The sequence below is a fragment of the Penicillium riverlandense genome (assembly GCF_028828495.1).
Source record: "Penicillium riverlandense strain IBT 135883 chromosome Unknown utg000003l_segment0_segment0, whole genome shotgun sequence".
Lineage (NCBI taxonomy): Eukaryota > Fungi > Ascomycota > Eurotiomycetes > Eurotiales > Aspergillaceae > Penicillium > Penicillium riverlandense.
Window position 1 is genome coordinate 1,813,402 of NW_026643196.1, and position 18,195 is coordinate 1,831,596.

The following is an 18,195-nucleotide window of genomic DNA, read 5'->3' on the forward strand; positions in this document are numbered from 1 at the left end:
TCCTTTCCCTCTCACTCCCCCATTCTTTCACCTCCCCCTTCTTCCCATTTCACATCATCATCATCATGGCAGCACCTCAAGTAATTGTGGTCGGCGGTGGCTGTACGTCTCTCTTCTCGTCCCCTAGCTTTTCCCCCGCATTTCTCTGGACTCTCGCTGACCCGAAAACCAACAGTGTCCGGTCTCAGCGCCGCTCACACCGTCTATCTCAACGGTGGCAACGTCCTGGTCCTGGACAAGCAGGGTATGTACACCTCCAGACTGCAACACGCTCCCGCTGACTCCTCCTAGCCTTCTTCGGTGGCAACTCCACCAAGGCCACCTCCGGTATTAACGGTGCCCTCACCCGCACCCAGGTGGACCTCGGCATTGCCGACAGTGTCAAGACCTTCTACGAGGACACCCTCAAGTCTGCCCGTGACAAGGCTCGCCCCGACCTGATCAAGGTCCTGACCTACAAGTCCGCCGCCGCCGTCGAGTGGCTGCAGGATGTCTTCAACCTCGACCTCACTCTTGTCTCGCGTCTGGGCGGCCACTCCCAGCCTCGCACGCACCGTGGTCACGATGCCAAGTTCCCCGGCATGGCCATCACCTACGCCCTCATGCAGCGCCTCGAGGAGATCTCCCAGGCCGAGCCCGGGCGCGTCCAGATCATCAAGAAGGCCGAGGTCTGCTCCATCAACAAGAGCGGCAACCTGGTGACGGGTGTCACCTACAAGCACAACAACGAGACCAAGTCCGCCGACGGTGTGGTCGTTCTGGCCACTGGTGGCTACGCCGCTGACTTTGGCGACACCTCGCTGCTCAAGCAACACCGCCCGGACACCTTCGGCCTGTCCAGCACCAACGGCACCCACGCCACCGGTGACGGCCAGAAGATGCTCATGGCGATCGGTGCCAACGGGATCGACATGGACAAGGTCCAGGTCCACCCGACGGGTCTGGTTGACCCCAAGGATCCCACCGCCAAGTTCAAGTTCCTGGCAGCCGAGGCCCTCCGTGGTGAGGGTGGTCTGTTGCTCAACTCGGACGGCGATCGGTTCTCCGACGAACTGGGTCACCGTGACTACGTGTCCGGTCAGATGTGGAAGGAGAAGGAGAAGGGCAAGTGGCCCATCCGCCTGGTGCTCAACAGCAAGGCCTCCAATGTCCTGGACTTCCACACCCGTCACTACTCGGGCCGTGGTCTGATGAAGAAGATGACCGGCAAGGAGCTGGCCAAGGAGATTGGCTGCGGCGAGGCTGCCCTCAAGAAGACCTTTGATGAGTACAACCTCATTGCCGATGGCAAGAAGAAGGACCCCTGGAACAAGCGCTTCTTCCACAACCTGCCCTTCAGCATTGACGACGATTTCCACGTCGCGCTGATGGAGCCCGTCCTGCACTTCACCATGGGTGGTATCGAGATCAACGAGCACGCCCAGGTTCTCAACTCCGAGCACAAGCCCTTCGAAGGTCTGTATGCCTGCGGTGAGCTGGCCGGTGGTGTCCACGGCGCCAACCGTCTGGGTGGTTCCTCGCTGCTGGGCTGCGTCGTATACGGCCGTGTCGCCGGTGACAGTGCCTGCGAGCACCTCTTCCAGAAGCTGATCAACAACGGCTCCTCTGCCGCCCAGCAGCGTCTTGGCCAGGTCTCTCTGCACATCGACCCCTCCACTCCCGGCAAGATCTCGGTTGAGTGGACCGGTGCCTCCGCCGGTGGCAGCCTGCCCACCCTAGCCGCTGCTCCTGCTGCCGCTGCTGCTGCCGAGGAGCCCGCCGCCCAGGCGAACTCCGACCCCGCCAACTTCAAGGTCCCCGAGAAGGAGTTTACCATGGAGGAGGTCGCCAAGCACAACAAGAAGGACGACCTCTGGATCGTCGTCAAGGGCTGCGTCCTGGACGTGACCAACTGGCTGGACGAGCACCCGGGCGGTGCCAACGCCTTGTTCAATTTCATGGGCCGGGATGCTACTGAGGGTATGTTTCGATCATCTCCTGACTCTTTTCTTGCATGCTAATGATATCTGCCACAGAATTCGCCATGCTCCACGACGACGAGGTCATCCCCAAGTACGCCGGCCACATCGTCATCGGCCGCGTCAAGGGCCAGACCCCCAGCCTGGACCTGTAGATCCTTTAGGCATTTCTCTTTGTGATTTTTTGTTCCCCATCATACCCCCACCATTCCTCGCTTCCTCCCTCGCTCTGTTGTGAGCCATGAAATCCGAGGGAGGCCTGGGCCACTGGTTTCTTTCTGTGCTTGTCTACCTACGCGCGGAGATTGATTCGGTCTTGTTCGTGTATCATACTTCCTCTTTTCTTTCTCGTCGAAATATATAAGTTGCTAGACTTTAGCTTTGGTTCATTGTAGACTGGGAGTTATTTCCTTAAGTATTTTGTGTTAAGTAGTATGTACAAAGCGTCTATCTACACATCTAGACGCTGCTCAAGTTCCCATATGCTTCAATATCATCTTCAACCTCCGCACCGCAGGCCCATCTTCATCTTCATTGTGCGGACCTGGTCCCTTCTCCTCCATCTCTGTCTTCGCAGCCTCCAACGCAGGTCGTAAAAACCCCCACACCTCATCGTGATACCGATCCTGCACACCGATCCAATCTGTTGCACCAGGAAGGTGGGAGAGCACATTATCCCGCAAAGAAGTCGAGGTCGTTTCTGCTGCTGCGGAGGGATCGTGCTGCTGGAGGAACGTGTCTATATCAGGTACGAGGCTGAATGACGTTAGGTGTTGAGACTGTGTCGAATGCGGCGGTGGAGGAGTCATCTGTCGACGAAACGAATCGAGCATCTCCATCTCAGCGGGCGTGAGCGGTGGAGGTTCCGAGAAAGCGAGGTCTGTTTCCAGTTCTGGTTCTGCGTCGCCGGTATCTGTTGTGGTTGAGAACCCGGCGTCGAAGGCTGGATCGGAGAGCAGGGATATGACACCTGCGCCGTCTGTCGAATTTATTTGTGCTTGGCCGCTGCTACCATCTATCCCCTGGAAAGACGTAGGCTGGCCGCGTTCCCAGGCAGTGTCGAATCTTCGCTGCACGGGATCATAGGTCCGCTGTTTGCCTTTCCAGTTCCCCGTTTCCGATTGTAGCGTACCAAGAGGATCACGACTACCCCCGTCCCCGTCCCTATCCCCCAGAGAAATACCCCCGTCATCAAAGAGATGTTGCTGTTGCTGTTGAAACTCCTCTTCTGTCAACGGCGGCAATGTAAATCCGCCCTGCGTCTCAGCCGAGGTACCATCGACGGCATTACTCCGGAAGGACTCCGCCGCCGCGCTGGAACCCGGTCTTGTCTGGCGAGTAGAGGACGATGGTACACCGATGACATCTTGGCTTGCGGAGTAGTATTGTGTAGATGAGGGTGGGAGGGAAGATGGTCCGGCGGCTTTGCCGTTCGTGGTGCTTGCCAGCGTGCGGGAGACCTCAGCTCCTGAGCCGGGGGGTTGGAAGGTGCTGCGCGCTAGATTGGTCGCGGAGCTTTGGATGCGGCCTGCGAGGGATTGTGTGGAGGGGTTGTTTGAGGGTGTGTTCGTAGGAGAGGAGGAGGGTTCTGCTGGTCGTGATAGATCCGTGTCGCGATCATTCTTCGACCGAGGAGTCTTGCCCCGCGTGTTCTCGGGCGGCTGGTCGGACATGGATGGGTTGGATTGGATTGTGTCCGCGAGGTCGTCTCCAGTCTGTTACGTAGCGTTGAATGTTTTCTTATTTTATTGTCCAGTTAACATTTTACTGCTACATTGAGATGCGCTCAGCGGCCTGAGTAAGCCCCCCACCTCCGAGACAAGCCATAAAAGCACCGAGCCAGCTTGCACGTGTACATTTTCCCTTTACATCGCTCCTATTTCTCCCATCAACAAAGAACTGGCGTCATCAATGTGACCCTTGTTGGAACTGGTAGTCTGCCTTCTACCTCATTGGCAAATGCGCATTGGGTCCTGTTCAATGACCTGTCAATCTCTCAACATCCTGTTGTAGTACCTCTATTTAACCTTTTTTTTTTCGAGTCTATGCTCAGATCATTGTCTCTCTCCTAGCGAAGTAATAACCAACTCAAAATTTTATACACCCTGCCTGCAATTGGTAGACATCGATTTATTTTGGGATTTTAGTATTCTGGTTCAATTCATTGTATACATTCTGGTCCAGCAACAACCAATTCTCTCCTCCAGTTTAACGATGAACGATCTTCCAGTCCACGTCGTGCTCCCAGGAATACAGTCTCTTTTACCAACCTGTTTAATCCGGTAGTTAATTTTTGCCGGCAAAAATATTATTAGCTGTAAGGTTTTGGCCCTCTTGTAACAATCGCCCGCCATAGTCCTTCTGATCCACTTTTTCAGACCCAAAATAAGCGTCCAAAACTATGACACTAGGCGATCAATTGAGGGATATGATGATCGCCAGTCGAACCGAAGAAGATGAAAGAGATGAGTGGCTGCTCAGCCCTAGTCTAGGGAGGAGCAGACAAGCTGCGCATTGGAAGGGCGATAAAGTAGGGGTCTCTCAGGAAGTGACAGAGGGTACAGTATTGAGACCAAGTCGTATGCTTAACCAGCAGCCGCATAAAGGGATATCTAGGGTGGGAGGGGGCCAAAAATAGAGGTGGATCAGCCTACCTAAGAGTTGTCCTAATATGCCCTTTCTTTGCGGGCCAAAGCAAAAGGTCCAACTTCTTTCGGCCATTAGCAGTTTACCATGTGGTGCAGGGTTCTATATTTGGCTCGTGCAGTCGTGCTAATGAAGTGAATCTAACTACTTTAGCCTCACCTCTAGGATCCTGGCACGTCCAAATGGACCTGGTCTTAGTAGCATAGCGCCGGGCCACTATCACTACTCAAACATAGTCGAATTACAAATATTATATGTTAGTCAAGAGTAGCCAATATCTTCGGGGGGTAATTCCTACTTAATGATACCATTGTCTCCCAGACTAGTACGTGACTGCTCATTCTTCTCAATTTATTGACACCCAAGGCCCTCGGAATTCGAACCGCCATCAGTCAATATGTTGTCCTTCCCTCAGCTGAAGCAACTTTTGTGGCTGGGCTTGCTCAGTACGCAGGCGCTAGCATCTTATATCCCGAGGTAGGCTAATCTCAATCTATCAAGGTATCTTTGACCTTCTTACTAACCCATACAAGACATGAACAGTCGGAAAATAGTGCGGCCTTTGGCTTGCAGCGTCGCGATGATGGTTCCCCAGATGCTACTCCCTCCGATTATATTTGCAGTTTGGAGAATTGCGGTCCGCCCTGTGACTCTACATTTGCTAGACGTAGCTGGCTGCCATACGATATCTCCGATGATTTGTTTGAGAATATCACTCAGGAGGACGTGACTCCTGGAAGTTTGGTCAAAAGAACATTTGATTGGGATATTTCAAGGTCGCGTAAGGAAAGAAGGGCCGGAAAATTGGACTACTAGGTGCCCAATAACCTTCCTTGGCCAAAAGACCCCCAGTTTGAGAGTGCCGCGGTCAACGGGTTCTACGTGGCTGGCTCGGAGCAAACGGAAGCACACCAGTCCAAGTTGATGGATGCAGATGATAACGCGGTGGTTGAAATGTTTCAATGGGGAACTGGAGGTCTCCACGGGTGTTCCATGCTGACGATTGTAAGCAAGAGGGGTGTCTGGATGGTGAGGCCTTATTCATTTATATGTGATTATTCATGCACTGATTAATCGGCAGGCACACTTTTGGGAGAGCCAAGCGTTGAATAGGCGAGACGAATTGGAAGCGGAGGACCTGAAATTGCTCCAAAAAAACGTCATTGGAGCACTACTTGGAAATGGCAAGCAGATGGAGTACGTTGATCCGATTGACTGGAGTCTGTTCAACGGTGACTGCGACGATACCCGTGTGATCTGGATGACTCCAGTTCATATGAATACCCCATTCGTGCCTGCCGACTACCCAGCGTATCAAAACAAAATTGGAAAGGTCGAGGAAGTCATTGCAAAGTACCTCCCAAATATTGCTAATGACAATGGAGGAATTGACTCCGAGAAGTTTCTGTATCAGCGACTAATGTACCAGTACAACGGCGGAAACTACAAGGGCCAAGACGCCAACAACGTTGACAAGAGCGCCTACGGGCAGACCATCTTCCAGTAAGTGTCGCTTTCGGTCTTATTGCGGTTTTCAGTTTGTTCTAATACTTTCTAGATGGGACGGAGAAAGCACCTGGCGACTCTTCTACGAACACAACATGTACTCGAACGACGACTCTCAGGATTTCCAGATAAACAAGTCGAGGCCGGTCGCACTCCGAACCAGCATGATACCATGGACTGGAATCAATGGTTGATCTTGTGAAGTAACTTGGTGTATACATAATTTTAGAGTGGTAGACCGCGATGGTGTGGTTCGTATCGAACAATGAATCATAAACCTCGAGTGGTATAGGCGAGGTTTGAAAGACGGAATAGTTGAAAATGGTCGAGTTGGGGGCCAGAATTCTTAGTTTGAGAATAGATCCCGGGATCGACGTGTACAAATATCACCCGTCTGCCCTCTTCTCCCTCTTTTCCTCCCGTATTCATAACCTTCATAATGCCACTCGGCCTCCAGGATTTACCCCCAGAGATCCATCGAATTATTCTGCGGGCTCTGTCCAAGCAACATGAGCCTAGTGTTCGGGCCTTTGCCGGCGTGAGTCGAACTTGTCACGCATTGGCTAGGCCGCATCTCTATCACACCCTCAAGATCACTGCACAGGATAGCGAGGGATTAGGTGACCTCGTTGAAAACATAGCGCAGGCCCTTCAACGCAATGCGAGTTTCTCATACGTAAACCGGCTTGTGGTTGACGGAGAATTGATCTCGCGAGAATCAACCAAGTTCGATTCAAGAGAGCAAGGCACCAAATGCATCGAGGTCTTTGCGGATGACCTGCATGGATCCCTAGATCACTACGAGAAGCTCCCTCTGCTCATAGGGATGGATCATTCGCATGATGAAGCGTTCCCACCCTACAATGCCTGGCAGCCCTTGGCGGATCTAGTCCAACGGCTGCCCTTGCTATTCGATTTGATATTTCTATGTCCCAATCAATTTCCCCTGTGTCTATTGGAGACCCTTCACCGCCATCATCCAGAATGTCGGCTTCATATCTCCAAGTTCTTTCTGCGGAGTTTGAACGGCCCTTTAACAGATCGATCCGAATTTCAGTTGGCCACCTCGCCATGCCTCTTCAGCATAAACACTGATTACGAGGATGAGTATCCCACAGGCCATCCAGAATTTACGCCAGACGGTGCATACCATCGTGAAGCTGTGATGCATATGGTGTCTAGACTCGCCCCCAATTTGAAAGAAGTGACTCTCTTTCGCCCGATGGGTCCTGCTACACATGACAACTCCTTTCTGCCACCTTGGGAGGGGTTTAGTCAGGAGAAGGGGTCGATCCCAACAAAAGATTTACGGCATGGCGCTTTAAGATACCTTCGAATTCATAATCCAATTTCCATCGAGAAAGAGGAGATGAAGCTTTGGGCGGCTCATACGGACTTCTCCGTCCTAGAAGTGCTCAAGCTTGAAACATGTCTCACTCCCGATCTACTCAACTATTTGGCAACCGATGTCGATTTCACCTGCTTGAAAAGTCTAGTTTTAGGTGGCCCGCTAGTCGATTATATCTACCCGCAAGTGAAGTGCTTCCTCCAGAAATTACAGCCATTGTCCTCCCTGACGATAGAGAGTTGGAATGACGACTTTGTGGTGGATGACATTGTGGATCCTCACGGGGCCAGCTTAATCGAGTTAACGCTGGCAAGTCCAATTAATAGACCAGTCGAGTCGATCATGCAGTATGATCTATCGATGATCGCCCAGCGCTGCTGCTTGCTTCAATACTTTGGTCTGACTCTCGACCGCACGGAAGGGAATTCCGAAGAAGTCGCTCTGTATAGAACTCTGGGTTCCTTGCCACAACTGAAATGGGTCTCCTTGACATTGCAAGTATCAGTGACCTGGGACTTTATCTCCCATGACGATGAGGACCACATGATCGACCCGCGCTTTGAAGACGAGTTTGATCAACAAATCCCAGACGACGTTGGCTCAGGCGCGTGCAATGGTGCGATTCGCACACGTCTAGTTAACTGTGCGCTCGATCAAGCCCTAGGGCGAGCCATCTTTCGTGCGATCTCCGCGGGCAAGCCCAAAGGTTCCATCCCATTGGAGAAACTGAGTATACGGACAACCGATGTAGAGGAGTTTGGGGAAGTTGGGTTTCCGGAGCCGTTGAGGCCGGTACTTAGGCACCTGAGCAGACCCTTGCAGGTTACGCAGCATGTCCGCGATGACTGCCGTGACGAGCTGCTAGTGGAGCAGGAAGAACCCGCTGACAAGTTCCCACCTGAGATCCCTGAATGGCTTCAAGCCATCTGGCGTCGCATTTGGCCCAAGAAGCTGACAGATGAATGGTGGAATGACTGGCACAGCTTGCCTCTTGCTTCGGTGGATGTTTGGTGTGGGATGTACCGAGACTGAGTTGATGCGATCGAGCCGGGTAGTTAGGAGTATACTGAGACAGTAACTATGGGACTCCGAGGAATGGCATGCTGTCAACATGCTAGCATGCATATCATATAACAATGTGATAAGATATTATTGTTATTATTTTTCTGTAGAAACCATTGTTGCTTGAGATCTAGCGCTGCGATCATTGTTCAAGGTCTGTCGTACGTTGAGCCCAAGTGTTGCTTTCACCTCCTCTTTGCCCGGGATGACGACAGAGGCACCGTGCCCAGCTTCCGGGTGATCACGAGCATCCAACCAGGTTTTGATCATCGGCGGCTATCATTTGAGCTATGTTGAATGGCTAGGATGGTTCTGTTTGTAAATAATCATCGTAGTCGTCGCTTGTGGGTGCTGGTCGGCTGTTTCTGGCAATGTTACAACGGGAGGGCAGTGGTTGATGTCAGCATTTTACTCGTCGTTTGAACGCTGCGGACGAATATTGTCCAATATTGTCCGAGACTGCCAGAGACTGCCCGAGACTGCCCAGTAGGAGTCCGTGGGTGTACCTAGGTGCTGGTTCTAGGATTATTAACGAACTGCTCCCCCACTACGAAAGTCCTCACCACCAAACCAAGCACCACCGCCTCATCCACCACACCACACCTTCCATTTTCTCTTTCCCGCCCATAACCTCGACCTCCCTCTCACAACCCCCACCACCACCACCAACTGGCTCGGGTCCTTCCACTCGGCTGCCCTTTCTTGGATAGACGCTTGTTTTTTTCAATCCTCATGCCCCCCTCTCGAGCTCTGCTGCATCGGCTCCAGTCATAATCCACACCAACACAAACCCACTCAACTCAACCCACGGCCACCACCGCCAAAGCAACAACAACATCCACTACCTGGCGTTTGGTTTGCTCTCCCCCCATCACCAGTCCATCATTCGTGTCGTCCTCTCTCGCTGGACACGCCCTTCAAAACTCGTAAAGCATCCCACTTGCTTTCCCCTCTTCCCGCCCGCCTCCCCTCGCCCGCTCGTCATCGGCCTGCTCGACATTTGATCATCTCCCGCGTCTCGCTATTTTCGAGCAGGGCTATTCTCGTCCGTGTCCGACCGGGTCCGCAGTTCCAGTCATCGCATCGTCCACGATAGACCTGTTGCAGGCACCGTTTCTCGTCCGTGTCATTCTGCTGTCTCGATCCCTTGTCCACGGTCGCGGTCAGGGTCGATTCTAGAACGAAAAGATGGTAGACAGAGATCCAGGGTCGCCCACCTGGAAGTTCACACAGTTAGTTTGTCATATGGACGTGTCGGCGACATGTCTGGTGCCGGTGAGCTCAGGACAGGCTAACTCGTCAAAACAGATGCTTTGGTGATAAAGGTGACGTAGAAGATATCACAGAGGGTAACTGTCTCTCTCCCCTCCCTCATTCTGACCTTGTTGGCTAACGCGGCCGGCCAGCGGACATTATTTCAACCGTCGAGTTCGACCATACCGGTAACTACCTCGCTACGGGAGACAAGGGTGGACGAGTGGTGCTGTTTGAGCGTAATGAAACGGTACGTCTATTCATCACATTCAACTCCAGATGGATCCTAACACGCGGCCAATGCAGAAAAAAACCTGCGAATATAAGTTCCACACCGAGTTCCAGTCACACGAGCCGGAATTCGACTATCTCAAATCTTTAGAGATCGAAGAGAAAATCAACAAGATAAAATGGTGCCGCCGACAAAATGCATCCCACTTCCTCCTCTCGACCAACGACAAGACAATAAAGCTGTGGAAGGTGTTTGACAAGTCCTTGAAGGTGGTTGCCGAGAACAACTTATCAAACGAACTTACGCCAGCGGGCGCCGTGGGTGGCGGTGGCATGCCCCGGGCACCCCGGCTCTCCTTCAAGGACCCCTCCGCGCTGAAGCTCCCGCGCATGACGCACCATGACACCGTGGTGGCCGCCGTCCCACGGAGAACGTACGCCAACGCCCACGCCTACCATATCAACAGCATCTCCGTCAACAGCGATGGCGAGACGTTCATCAGCAGTGATGACTTGCGAGTCAACCTGTGGAATCTCAATATTCAGGATCAGAGCTTCAACATTGTCGATATCAAGCCGGCAAACATGGAGGAGTTGACCGAAGTGATCACGGCGGCAGAGTTCCACCCCGTCGGCTGTAACTGGTTTATGTACGCTAGTTCCAAGGGCACAATCAAGCTGGCCGATATGCGGGAGCGGGCGCTGTGCGACGAGCACGCCAAACGTATGTATTTGACCTCCTTATTCTGAGAGGATGGGAGCTAACACCGCCGCTCAAAAAGTGTTCGAACAAGAGGAGGACGCCTCCTCGCGCTCCTTCTTCTCCGAGATCATCTCTTCCATCTCCGACGTGCGATTCTCCCATGACGGTCGGTACATCGTGTCCCGCGACTATCTGACCGTGAAGATCTGGGACGTCAACATGGAACGACAACCGGTGAAGACGATCCCAATCCACGAACACCTGCGGCCGCGCTTGTGTGATACGTACGAGAACGACAGCATCTTTGACAAGTTTGAGGTGGTCTTTTCGGGAGATGCGGAGAATGTCATGACGGGCAGCTACAACAACAACTTTATGATCTACCCGAAAGAAGACGACAAGGAGACGGAGATTGTGCTGCAGGCGGACAAGTCGGCTTTCAAGGCCAAGAAGGTTGGCGTGCCGACCCCGATGAACAAGGCAGGGAATGGCAAGAAGGCCGGCTCGCGGTCCGGCAGCCCTGCAGGTCCGGGCAGTCGGATGAAGAAGGAGACCGATGCCGACCAGATTGATTTCAACAAGAAGATCCTGCACATGAGTTGGCATCCCTTCGAGGACAGTATTGCCATTGCTGCTACGAACAACGTATGTTTCCATCTGCCCCTTGTGGTCTGTACCTACTAACCCTGACTCTCTCTAGCTCTTTGTTTTCTCTGCTCTGTAAAGGCGTGACGTTTCCGACGGCATCCCTCATAATCATCTTCTTCCATGGACAGGCGCAACTGGGGTTGGGGATCCGGTGGCTGATGGAGGAATTCGGTGGTCTGGCGAGATCAGGATGAAACCGAAAAACACAACAAAGCAAAAAGATTAATGACGATAGCAGCAGCAGCAGCAGCAAGCCACAGATTCCCATAATCTCAGGACTTTTTTCCCTGTTTCCCACCCGTCTCTCTCTCTCTCTCTCTCTCTCTCTCTTCGTGTTGCCGCCTGTTGGTCCATGATTTGTATGCAGCTCCTTAGGTATGAAGGCGTACGGGGGATCAGTCATGATAGAGAATGTTAAGCCTGTTGGGCCTTTATGAATCCTGCCTGTGTAGCCAGTAGAGCAGTGAGAGCGATGTGGCCATGGTATATATTTTCATCGGGTGTAGACCATTCCTCCCTTTCCACATCGTCGGGGGCAGTCTGGCAACTATTCTGGCACTCACTACACTCACCCTTGTCTACCCATCTTCTCACCCTGAATTCTCTTCCCTCTACACCTCGCTTATCCTCCCCAATCCTGGCTGACGAGTCGGTTTTTCTGCCCGGCGTTCCGGGGCGATGACGGAGGCGGAGGGTATCAATACTCGTCCGCCATACAGCGACAGAACCAAAAGACCGGCCCAGCCTCACCGCCAGTCATATTACCGAGCGTCTTTCCCTGACCGGAACAACCCAGCCTCCGGGGTATAATACGCTAGACCACTTCCGGGTTAGCGCAAAGGCCACTGGAGAGCCCGCGATCGCGCGCAAAGGGAATCAATCACCCCCAGAGTCCCAGTCCCCTGTGTCCCTCCCGGCCCGACTACATCCTCGTTTTCCAGTCTCCGTCTGTGGCTTCTGGCACTTGTCTCTTCTGTCCTGCCTTTTTTTGAAGCTGGTCATGCTGTGACTGGAGTGCGCCCAGCACGCCGTGACTGTGGAAGAACTCTGGTGAACCAGTGACCCCGAGCTTGAGTCCAAGTTCCCCCCCTCAGGGCACTCCCAGTTCTTTTTCTTTCTGTGTTGAGTAAGACTGGCCAGTCGTTCCTCTCGGACCTCTCATTCGCTTTGATTTTATGTGCAGACCATGAACTCTGGGAACGATAGTTGGCACTCCTCTGCTGGTGGGCCGCCGTCGCACCCTGGCATGGATCAAATGAACCAGCAGCAGAGGCCCTTGGGCTCTTTCGGGTATGTGATGCTACTTCACCTGCTTTTTCTGTGCTGCCAGTGACTGACATGCCATTCTTGCAACCCCCACAGTCCAAATCCATCTCAGCAAGGCCCGTCTTCGCAGCCCTCGGGCCCTGTCCTCCCCCCTCCATCCGGTTAGAATCGCGCCATCTATACCCTCTCTGAATAATACTGACTCGGGATCGTCGTTGCAGGTTCCTACCACCCTGGCGGTCAGTCGGGTGGCCACTCGCTCCCTGGCCTGGCAGAATTGAGCCAGAGCCACGGTGCCGCGCACCAGCCTCAGACGTACGGTCCGCATCCTCCCTCCCACAATGCCGGCCACTCCCTGCCGGGAATCGGCCAAGCCATGCAGCATGCGTCTCCACAGCTCAATCGCGAGCGTGAACGTGACTCCCGAGAGCGGGAGATGATGGAGCGCCAGCGCCAGCAGGAAGAGCATGCCCACCGCGAGCGTGAGCAGCGGGAGCGGGAGCGGGAGCAGATGGAACGCCAGCAGATGGAGCGCCAGCGCGAACAGCAGCAGCACCACCCCGTCCAGAGCCACACGGGCTCCATCCCCCTCCATCAACCCGTCGCGTCGAAGGTGCCCAACACCATCCATGGCCCTAACGGTCTTCTCTCCAACCTCAGTGGAGCTGCCACCAACGGCCCTCAAGGTACTGGTGGGCAGTCCTCTAGTGGACCTGGTAGCCTCTTTGGGCCCCAGATGCAGCAGCATGGTGAGGGTACGCCGCGGTCATACATGCAGCACCCCGGTGGGCCGTCCGGTAACCCGATGATGGGCTACAATGGATCTGGCCAGCAGATTCCGGGGAGTGTGGCCGCTCTGGCGCAAGGCCAGCAGCCAATTCTTAATGTGAGTGACCTTTCCTTCCGTCAAATGGACTTGACACTAATGAATTTGTAGGATGCTCTGAGCTATCTGGATCAAGTGAAGGTTCGCTTCGTCGATCAGCCGGATGTCTACAATCGATTTTTGGACATAATGAAAGACTTTAAGAGCCAAGCGTGAGTTTTGGTGCTTCTGATCTCGGCGGGATCCGTCTGACGTAAATTTCCTAGGATTGATACCCCCGGCGTCATCCAACGCGTCTCCACCCTTTTCAATGGTCACCCTGCTCTCATTCAGGGATTCAATACCTTTCTCCCTCCCGGCTATCGTATCGAATGCGGAACTGAAGATAACCCCGATGCGATTCGCGTGACCACCCCCTCCGGTACCAATACACTGAGCATGCCTCGGACAGGACGTTCGCTGGATTCTGGAGATATCGGTCCTTCGGGTGGTCTGCACGGACGCCCTGACTTTTATGATCAGTCGCGCCCTGGTTGGCAGCAAAGCCAGCAGCAACAGCCACAGCAACAGCCCGGGTCTTACTCGCCTGGCTCTCGCATGATGGGTCCCGGCATGTACCAGCAGGATGGGTCTAGCCAGGAACACCACTACGGCTACCAAAGCCAGCAGGAGCAACAGGCGGCCGCCACTGCGGCGGCTATGTCACACCAGCAAGATCACCGTGGTGTCGCGCAGTTGCAAGGTGCTGCCTCGGCCTCTGCTGGTATGGGACGCCCATCTCTCCTCCAAGTGACCTCGGCTGCGGGAGCGAACGCAAGTCTGACCCAGCCTATGAACAATCTAGCTGGCGTTGGCTCTGGTATGCTGCAAGGCGCCCATGGCGACCTGACCAAGCGTGGACCCGTGGAGTTCAACCACGCAATAAGCTATGTGAACAAGATCAAGGTCAGTCTAGGTACCAAGACCGTTTAATGACCTAAACGCTGACAGCTTCTAGAATCGCTTTTCGAGTGCGCCGGAGATCTACAAGCAATTCCTTGAGATCTTGCAGACCTATCAGCGGGAGTCCAAGCCCATTCAGGATGTCTACGCGCAGGTGACCCAACTGTTCAACACTGCCCCGGATCTCCTGGAAGATTTCAAGCAGTTCTTGCCTGAATCTGCGGCCCATGCAAAGCAACAAGCGGCCGCTCGCGCGGCCGAAGAGGCTGCTCCTCTCAGCAACTTGCGTGGAGATGCCATGGGCCCTGGCGGTCTCGCTTCGCAGACCCCCAACCGGGATGTCAAAATGCCGCCCCTTGGTCAATTCAATGTCAAGGAAAAGGAAGGCAAGAAGCGCCGCGGTGGTCCAGGTGGTGCCGGCGTGACCTCGTCCATGTCCGGCCCTGCTGGTGCTGAGGCTGCGCGGATGGCGGATCTCCAGGCTGGCCGCGCTCAGGGTCAGTTTGGTAACGTTAATAAGGTGAGTTTCAGATTTTACCCCCGAATTGGATAAAATATTGACGAGATAACAGAGAGCCAAGTACCACCACGGCAAACCCTCAACAGGTGCTGACTTGTCGAATGTGTCACCGACGTTGATCCCTGCGCTCCCAGAACCCATCCAGCCGTCTGTGTCGATGACTCCAAGTCAGGAGGAGATTGCCTTCTTCGACCGCGTGAAGAAGTTCATTGCGAACAAGCAGGTCTTCAGCGATTTCCTGAAGCTGTGCAACCTGTACACCACCGACCTTGTGGATCGTCATGTTCTGGTTAAGAGGGCCGAGGGATACATTGGGTCTAACGCGGAGCTCATGAGCTGGTTCAAGCGATTTATGAGTGTCGAGGAGCCCGAGGACAAAACCATTGACCCCAAGCCTCGAACGGAGGCTGGTATGGTCAACCTGGCTCATTGTCGGTCCCTGGGGCCTAGCTATCGTCTTCTGCCTAAGCGGGAGCGCCAGAAGCCTTGCAGCGGCCGTGATCAGCTGTGCTTTGAGGTTCTGAATGACGAATGGGCATCTCACCCTACCTGGGCATCCGAGGATTCTGGGTTTGTTGCGCACCGAAAGAACCAGTACGAAGACGCCTTGCATCGCATAGAGGAGGACCGCCATGATTACGATCACCACATCGAGGCGTGCACCCGCACCATCCAGCTGATCGAGCCGATCTGCCAGCAGTTCCTTGTCATGAGTGAATCTGAGCGGGCCGCTTTCAAACTGCCTCGCGGTCTCGGTGGCCAGAGCGAGGCGATTTACCAGCGGGTGATCAAGAAAATCTACGATCGCCAGCGCGGCGAGAAGATCATCCGTGACATGTTTGAGCGCCCCTGTCAGATTCTTCCGATTGTTCTCTACCGTCTCAAACAGAAGCTGGAGGAGTGGAAAGTGTGCCAGCGCGAGTGGGACAAGGTCTGGCGCGAGCAGATGCAGCGCGCGTACTGGCGCAGTCTCGACCACCAGGCCATTGCCACGAAGCAGACGGACAAGAAGCTCTTCATTGCGAAGAACATCCAGCAAGAAGTTCAGTCCAAGTTCGAGGAAGACCGGAACCTTCGCAAGGGTGGATGGACCCCAGCCAAATACCAGCGCGAGTTTACGTTCAGTGACTTGGACGTTGTTCTGGATGCCACTCACCTGCTTGTCTTGTACTTTGAACGGGGCACTAGTGGCTTCGGCGCCGATACACAGAAGTTGACAGCCTTTGTCAAGGATTTTATTCCGGTATACTTCGACCTGGACCGCGAAACTTTCCACGACTACATGGATGAAATTTCGGTTGCAACTTCGCCTGCCGAGGAGATAGACGGGGAGAATTTCGCAGCCGAGGATGCGTCAAATTCCAGTCGGAAAGAGCTCAACACCCAGAAGATCGGCCTCTTGCGCGAGGCTCTTGAGCGCAAGACCGAGAAAGGGAAACGGAATAACGAGGACGGTGCTGTTGCAACCCCCCTTGCGACCCCGGAGGTTCCGCGAGCTCCGTCTGCTGCCGTTTCAGAGCCCGAGGAGTTTAACGTGGCCGAGCTCAAGTGGATGGAGCATCCCGGTCAGGGCAACTTCAACCTGCAGCGCGAGTACACGCTGAACGAGAAGTACGAAAAGAAGGTGCACAATATGTACGCCAACTTGAACATTTATTGCTTCTTCCGGACCTTTGAGATCCTCTATGAGCGTCTGCTGCGCGTCAAGGAGCAAGAGGCTGAAGCTCACGAGCAAGTGCGTCGGGGTCTTTTACCCAAGCCTGCGCATGAACTGGCTCTGATCGACCGATTCCCTAATGACTTCTTCTACGACTGTGACCCCAAGGCCAATCTGTACCAGCAGGTTGTGCGCATGTGTGAGGAAGTGATCAAGGGCGACATGGACCAGATTCATCTGGAGGAAACCCTGCGCCGCTACTACATGCAGGGCGGCTATCTGCTCTACAACCTTGACCGCATTCTGTCTTCCATTACCAAGTACGCTGCGTCCATCTTCACTGGTGATTCGCGCGATCGCAGCTCGGATATTGTGAATCTCTTCTTCCGGGAACGGGAGAAGGAGGAGACTACGCATCACCAGGAGATCCAGTATCGCAAGCAGGTAGAGAAGATGGTTAAGGATGGCGATATCTATCGCATCACTTATGTGAGTTTCCTCGGTCATCATGGATCGTTCCATACTAATCATTCGCAGTACCCATCGGAGCGCCGGACGACCGTCCAACTGATAACACCCGAGGACGTGACCTTCGACAACGCGGAGCTAAGCTCCGAAGCCCGCTGGTCGTACTACGTTACTGCTTACTCAATGCGTGATCCGACCGAAGGCGTGCAGTTCTCCGCAATGCGCATGCCCTTCTTGAAGCGCAACCTGCCAGGCAAGCTGGACGAGGACGAGGAGTATGACCGCTTCTACCGACGCCTGCAGCATTTCGACGGTCTTATTATCCGCATCTGCGCCAATAACTACACGATGCTCTACCAGCCTGAAACCTACGACTGGTTCTGGCGCTCCACGGCGCCGATCATCGACAAGGATGCTGATGCCGAGGCGGCCAAGACCCAGACAGAAGAAGCTGCCAAGGAGAAGGCTGCGCTGCGTGAGAAGCGCCATGACCGCTTCGTCGAGAAGTTCGTCAACAACCCGAACTGGGCCCGTGGTCTCAGCAAGGACAAGGTGGACGAGTCGAATCAGCGCTTCCGCTCTTGGCTGAATGGTACCTTGTCCGCTGAGAATGCTGTTTCTGCCACCGAGGAGGTTGAGAAGCCTGCTGAAGACAAGGAGGCTGAGAAGAGCAAGAGTCCCCCGAAGGAGGACCAGCCTGATGCCGAGATGGCCGACGCCGCACCACCCGCGCCTGAGGCGGAGGCGGAGACTACGGAGGCGCAATGATCATATTGCATTTTGGTTAAGTCGCGAATTGGATGGCGTCTATTATTTAACATGAGGAAAATTGCTGCGATGCCTTGACATTCTTATGGTTTTGTCTTTTCGTTTTTTTCTTTCTTCCTTTCCACATACTGCGCTTCGCCAAATCTCTCGAGATCTGATCTGCACGGAACCACGGGGGATTGGGGTTGATTGATTTGTGTTTAGTTTCTTTTCTTTCTCCATTCCAATGTATTCTATGCGCTATAACCCTTTTCTTGATCTGTGTGTGTCTGGGGTTGGACGGCGTAGTTGTCTTGACCATCCTCTAATCTTTCTGTGACGCCCTGCATCGTTCTCCATTAACCTTGTCTTGACCCCGGAGGCCCTCTCCATAGCCGATCACCCCTCGGATA

The 18,195-nt window shown here is 53.9% G+C and overlaps 6 protein-coding genes across 6 annotated transcripts; 5 read left to right on the top strand and 1 right to left on the bottom strand.

Annotated features, from left to right (window-relative positions):
- Window positions 1–65: 65 nt before the first annotated feature.
- osm1 (putative fumarate reductase Osm1) lies at window positions 66–2,113 on the top strand (the record flags this gene model as incomplete). The annotated part of the gene is made up of 4 exons (XM_057195800.1): window positions 66–102; window positions 176–244; window positions 292–1,959; window positions 2,016–2,113. 4 exons carry the CDS (start codon window positions 66–68, stop codon window positions 2,111–2,113), a joined length of 1,872 nt encoding a protein of 623 aa, XP_057053196.1.
- A 315-nt stretch (window positions 2,114–2,428) lies between these two features.
- N7474_004386 (uncharacterized protein) lies at window positions 2,429–3,631 on the bottom strand (the record flags this gene model as incomplete). The annotated part of the gene is made up of 1 exon (XM_057195801.1): window positions 2,429–3,631. One exon carries the CDS (start codon window positions 3,629–3,631, stop codon window positions 2,429–2,431), a length of 1,203 nt encoding a protein of 400 aa, XP_057053197.1.
- A 2,165-nt stretch (window positions 3,632–5,796) lies between these two features.
- On the top strand, window positions 5,797–6,111 carry N7474_004387 (uncharacterized protein; the record flags this gene model as incomplete). Its single annotated transcript, XM_057195802.1, has 1 exon — window positions 5,797–6,111. The coding sequence occupies one exon, from the start codon at window positions 5,797–5,799 to the stop codon at window positions 6,109–6,111; it is 315 nt and encodes a 104-aa protein (XP_057053198.1).
- A 438-nt stretch (window positions 6,112–6,549) lies between these two features.
- N7474_004388 (uncharacterized protein) lies at window positions 6,550–8,490 on the top strand (the record flags this gene model as incomplete). Its single annotated transcript, XM_057195803.1, has 1 exon — window positions 6,550–8,490. The coding sequence occupies one exon, from the start codon at window positions 6,550–6,552 to the stop codon at window positions 8,488–8,490; it is 1,941 nt and encodes a 646-aa protein (XP_057053199.1).
- A 1,218-nt stretch (window positions 8,491–9,708) lies between these two features.
- On the top strand, window positions 9,709–11,432 carry N7474_004389 (protein phosphatase 2A regulatory subunit CDC55; the record flags this gene model as incomplete). The annotated part of the gene is made up of 6 exons (XM_057195804.1): window positions 9,709–9,752; window positions 9,829–9,869; window positions 9,927–10,024; window positions 10,081–10,729; window positions 10,788–11,353; window positions 11,409–11,432. The coding sequence occupies 6 exons, from the start codon at window positions 9,709–9,711 to the stop codon at window positions 11,430–11,432; spliced, it is 1,422 nt and encodes a 473-aa protein (XP_057053200.1).
- A 1,110-nt stretch (window positions 11,433–12,542) lies between these two features.
- On the top strand, window positions 12,543–17,803 carry N7474_004390 (transcriptional regulator SIN3; the record flags this gene model as incomplete). Its single annotated transcript, XM_057195805.1, has 8 exons — window positions 12,543–12,646; window positions 12,719–12,783; window positions 12,844–13,508; window positions 13,560–13,660; window positions 13,715–14,393; window positions 14,446–14,910; window positions 14,963–17,056; window positions 17,105–17,803. 8 exons carry the CDS (start codon window positions 12,543–12,545, stop codon window positions 17,801–17,803), a joined length of 4,872 nt encoding a protein of 1,623 aa, XP_057053201.1.
- Window positions 17,804–18,195: the final 392 nt, after the last annotated feature.